The sequence below is a fragment of the Octopus sinensis genome, linkage group LG27, assembly GCF_006345805.1.
Source record: "Octopus sinensis linkage group LG27, ASM634580v1, whole genome shotgun sequence".
In the NCBI taxonomy this organism is placed as follows: Eukaryota; Metazoa; Mollusca; class Cephalopoda; order Octopoda; family Octopodidae; genus Octopus; species Octopus sinensis.
In genome coordinates, this window is record NC_043023.1 from 21,192,856 (window position 1) to 21,198,561 (window position 5,706).

Below are 5,706 nucleotides of genomic sequence, written 5' to 3' on the forward strand. Positions count from 1 at the left end.
ACGATGATGATGATGATGGTTATGATGAGGATGGTGATGATGATGATACATAAGTGTTACATCCATGCAATGAATTTGTTTTACTTTTCCAGACAGAAACGAGTGCAGATGGAAGTATGTGTGCGGAAGATACGGGAGATGCATCAACACCCCAGGATCCTACAGATGTTTCTGTCGTCGAGGTTTCCGTTTCAATGGGAGAACATGCGTTGGTAAGTGAAGCAGAATAGACAACAACAACAACAACACACGTTTATGTATAAGTAATAATCTTTTCTACTCTAGACAGAAGGCCTGGAATTTTGGTGTGTGGTAAGTCGATTACGTCGACCCCACTACTCACCTGGTACTCAATTTATCGACCCCAAAACGATGGAAGGCAAAGTCGACCTCTGTGAAATTTGAACTCAGAACGTAGCGACATACGAAATACCGCAAAGATTTCGCCCCGCACGCTAACGACTCTGCCAGCTCGAGACCTTAATAAAAATAATAATAATAATAATAATAATAATATAATAATAATAATAATAATAATAACTGAGACATGGCTACGGTTGCATAAAGGAAGTTTAAAATGGGAGAAATTTTTTAGTAGCAGCACGGGATCAAGTTTTAAGGACTAATTGGATAAACACCAAGATATACAAAAACCAATTAGATTCCAAATGTAGCCTATGCAAATCAAAGGAAGAAGGCATTTCTCATATAGTAATTGAATATAGCATGACGTCACAGAAAGAATTCAAGAAAATATATGACATCTTCGGTAGAGTAATCCACTGGGATTTGTGTGGACATCTAGGATTTTTAACATGCTGACAAATGGTATGAACACGAACCTGGAAAAGTATTAGAAAGTAAGAAATATAAGATGTTGTGGGAGTTCGTCATTCAGACTGACAGTAATAGAAGCTAGAAGGCCTGATTTGGTAGCAGAAGATAAAGAGAATAGAAAGTGCCAGATAACCGACTTTACGGTCCCAAATGATGAAAACATTAATATGGGAAGTATAGAAAAAAAATGAGGCCCAATGGCCCACTGGTTAGGGCAGCGGACTCGCGGTCATAGGATCGCGGTTTCGATTCCCAGACCGGGCGTTGTGAGTGTTTATTGAGCGAAAACACCTAAAAAGCTCCACGATGCTCTGGCAGGGGATGGTGGTGATCCCTGCTGTGCTCTTTCACCACAACTTTCTCTCACTCTTACTTCCTGTTTCTGTTGTACCTGTATTTCAAGGGGCCGGCCTTGTCACTCTCAGTGTCACACTGAATTTCCCCGAGAACTACGTTAAGGGTGCACGTGTCAGTGGAGTGCTCAGCCACTTACACGTTAATTTCACGAGCAGGCTGTTCCATTGATTCGGATCAACCGGAACCATCATCGTCGTAACCAACGGAGTGCTTCCATCCATAGAAAAAATAGCAGAGTACCAGGACGTAGCCATTGAATTACCGAAACTATGGAAAGTGCGGGTAAAATGCGTCCCAGTAGTTATAGGAGCATTGGAAACTATCCCTAAAGGTCTGAACAGATGGAGAGAGGACATAGGCAGAAAACCCAGTTTCGTACAGCTCCAGAAAACAGTGTTATTATGGACAGCTAAGAAGCTTAGGAGGGATCTTGGCATCTAAGGTTACTTGCTGCAACCCAATAGGTGGGTTCTTGATATTTAAGGCGGCTTGTAGACCCCTGTTTGGGTCTTTTCTTTTCTAACAGTCTGGCTGGTTGTGTGTATATGAATAATAATAATAATAATAAATAATAATAATAATAATAATAATAATAATAATAATAATAATAATAATGATAATAATGATGGTGATGATGATGATGATGATGTTGGTGTTGATGATCATAATGATGATAATGATGATGATGATGATGTGTGATGATGATGATGATGATGATGATGATTGATGATGATGATGTTGATGATGATGATGATGATGATGATGATGATGATGATGATGATGATGATGATAATGATGATTTCCAAATTGCCACAGAGGGCAAGTAATTCTGGGTCGGGGATAAGTCGATTACATCGACCCCAGTGAACATCTGTTACTTATTCAATCGACCCGGAAGCGATGAAAGGCAAAGTTGACGTCTGTGGTGTTTGAACTTAGAAAGAACAGACGCTGTCGAAATGACACCCGGTGTGGTAACTATCTGTCATTATGATGATGATCATGATGATGATGATGATGATGAAAGAATTCTGATTGTTATATATAATTGTGTTATTTCTGTTCTGCTTTCCAGCCGTCGGAGGACCGTGCAGATGGAATCGGTGCGGGAGAAATGGTAGATGCGTCAAGAGAGGAACCTCTTTCACTTGTTACTGCAGACGGGGCTATTATTTCAATAGAAGAACATGTGTTGGTAAGTAAAGGACAAACAGCAGCTACAAGAACAATATACACACGTATATCTATAAGCAATTGGCTGGGAGATAATAATAATAATAATAATAAATAATAATAATAATAATAATAATAATAATAATAATAATAATAAGAAGAAGAAGAAGAAGAAGAAGAAGAAGAAGAAGAAAAAAGATAATAATAATTAATTCGCTTATTCGCCACAAGGGCTAACAAAAATCAATTATACCATAAAGGGACAAAACACAGGACTAAAGTTACAAAGTGTTTTTCCGTTTGAAAAATCCGTGTAAAAATCAGTGTAACAACGAACATATTTAATGTCACAAACTTTTGGGGGAATCGGTCTAGTCGATTACATCGACCCCAGAGTATAACTGGTGCTTATTACATTGACCCAACCCCAAATAATGCATCTGTTTTATATACATGCAATTAAGTGCAATAAATTTGTTTTCATTTGCAGATGTAAACGAGTGTAGAAGGAGTTTTCGATGCGGTAGATACGGGAAATGCGTCAACACAATAGGGTCCTACAAATGTTTGTGTAAACCAGGGTTCCGTTTCAATGGGAGAACATGTGTTCGTAGATAAAGCACACAACAACAACAAAACGTGTAAGTATAAGTAATTGGGTTGAATTCTTCGGGGTTTGGATAATTCACCTTTGGAATCGTGGGTGTTTCGTTCAACATCCTTAAACAACCCTTATTCAGGAAATTTTTTAAAGGGATAGGCTACTCGACCAAAAGAAAATTCTAACTGGGCCCTCCCCTCCCCAGAAAGGTCAGGTGCTATTTATCTTCATATGAGGTCACCATGTCGCGCACATATGGTTGTGATGCATATGCCTGGTCTACCCTTATCAGACGGGTATTCATGATGGGTATACTTGGCTTCTTATATTTTACCCCAGTGTCACTTTGATGGCATGCACTGCTCTCTAACTCAATAATAATAATATAATAATAATAATAATAATAAATAATAATAATAATAATAATAATAATAATAATAATAATAATAATAATAATAGTAATAATAATAATAATAATAATAATAATAATAATAATAATAATAATAATAATAATAATAATAGTAATAAGCCATTCTACTATGGGAACAAGGCTTGAACTTTGTGGAGGAGGTGGTGAAGTGGATTACATAGACCCCAGTCTAGAACTAGTTCTTAATTCATCGATCCCGAAGGACGAAAGGCAAAGTTGATCTCGGCGGGATTTTAACCCAAAACATTAATACGGTCGACTTGCCTCCAAGCATTTTGTCCGGCGTGTTAACGATTCGTCCGTCCTTGACTGGTACTTATTTTATCGACCGCGGAGGGCTGAAAGGAAAAGTCGACCTCGGTGGAATTTGAAATCAGTACGTTAAATGAACGGGCAAAATGTCGCCAAGCATTTTACCCGGCGTGTTAATGACTCTGCCATCTCACCGCCTTCACCATAATAATAATAATAATAATAATAATAATAATAATAATGATGGTTCTAAGTTTTGACGTTTCAGTATATCTACTAAAATTTTCTTCTCAAGTAATATGCAGGAGAGATATCATCACCACTGCTTTGGCAAGATATGTATGGATCCTGAAAGAACCCACCGCACAATATTACATTAAGTGGAGTCTGTCAGAGTAGAACAGACTTAGCTGAACATCAGAAGGTTCTGAAAATTCTGTTTACCAGGGAAAGGAAACAGTAACATATCCCGCCACCCCTGAACTATTCAAATGAGCGTTTCTTATCTTGACCTCCTGAACGCAAGATTATAATAAACCCTTTTGTGGGATGCTCCATTAGTATAGCGTTCGCTTCTTACATTTTTGTATATTGTTACATATTTTTTAAATTTTTGCTTATATTTATTTATTTGTGTCTTATTTTCAGGTATCGGCTAATTTTAACGAATTTTAAAATATTCCCAGCAGGAAATATCTGTCGGTCACATTCCTAGCAAGACATCTCCCGCCTGATTTATCTCCGTATGACCTACATCGCCAGTTATTACCAGGTTATCTTCGATGAAGTTTACAGAGAAGACTATCCCCTCATCCAAATATCTCAATTATATCTTAGTACTATATTAACGTAATTTAGCTTTCTCTGATCATTATATTAATTGAATATATTAATTAATAAATAAAAGGTTATTTTAATCAAAAAATCGTTTGGCTCTCTGACTTTTATTGAGTAACATTTCGGCGTTTGTTCTACTTTAATTTCAAACACACACACACACACACACAAACATATATATATGTCTGTGTGTTTGTGTGTGTGCGTGTGCGTGCCCGTGTGTGTGTGTGTGTTTGTGTGTGTGTGTGTGTGCGTGACTGTCTTTTTATGTGCTTGAATGTGTTTATATAGATAGATATATACAATGATGTGTACACACAGACAGAAATATTTCAGTTCCGATATGCAAATTCATATATATATATATATACATATATATATATATATATATATATATATATATATATATATATATACATATATATATATATATATATAATCAACCAAATTGTTTTGCTATTAGTGCCTTATTTTTAGTGTAACCACCTTTGAAAGACATCGACTTACCTTTAGACTGAAAAAAGGGGTTTAAATAACGGTTATCTCCCTTCCTCTGTTTGGAGTTGGTGTATAAATTAAAACTGATATCGTTTATATCCTTACAGCTAGATTTCATGTCTCCCTTACTAAAGGTAGAATAAGATTGAATGCAATCAATGTAGATAACTTTATCTGTATAAACTGCTTTAAGTAAGGCAGGGGTACAAAATTGAGCCTTGTCGTTAAAAGTGCCTACATAGGCAGAGAACTTAGAAAATCTAAATGAAATATTCTTAACTAAGTTCTTAGTGATCGCCTTAGAATGATTATTTAATTGGCTAATATACTTAAGGTTGGTCGATTGTTTGTGGTATGGGACGTAAGAATTATTGCGTAAGTTAAGTTGGCTTTCGTTACATCATCCTAAAGACAATGCCTAAACCCATTCTACGGAAAAAAAAACTTAACTGAAGTATTCTTAACATTTTGTACTTTTTGGTCAGAAACATTTTTGAGGTAAAGTAAACAATCAACACGATATAGACCTCTGTTGATGTTTGGGAACTGGTCTGCCATTTCAGAAAGTATATATATTCAGACCAAATCAGTTACTTGTGCTGAAGCAGATCTTCCCATCGTGATATCAAAACCATCGGGTGTGTCTTTATGGACCCACACACACACACACACACATATATATATATATATATATATATATTTATATATATACACGCGCATA

General features: G+C 36.2%; 1 protein-coding gene across 1 annotated transcript in view; it reads left to right on the forward strand.

Annotated features, from left to right (window-relative positions):
• Nucleotides 1-4,544, forward strand: part of LOC115225503 (epidermal growth factor-like protein 6) — a 30,901-nt gene extending 26,357 nt beyond the window's left edge. Inside the window, exons 6-9 of the mRNA XM_036513926.1 lie at nt 93-212; nt 2,270-2,389; nt 2,858-3,008; nt 4,299-4,544. Of these exons, the coding sequence (XP_036369819.1) occupies nt 93-212; nt 2,270-2,389; nt 2,858-2,985 (368 nt within the window). The 3' untranslated portion in view covers nt 2,986-3,008; nt 4,299-4,544. The remainder of the gene's footprint in view (nt 1-92; nt 213-2,269; nt 2,390-2,857; nt 3,009-4,298) is intronic.
• Nucleotides 4,545-5,706: the final 1,162 nt, after the last annotated feature.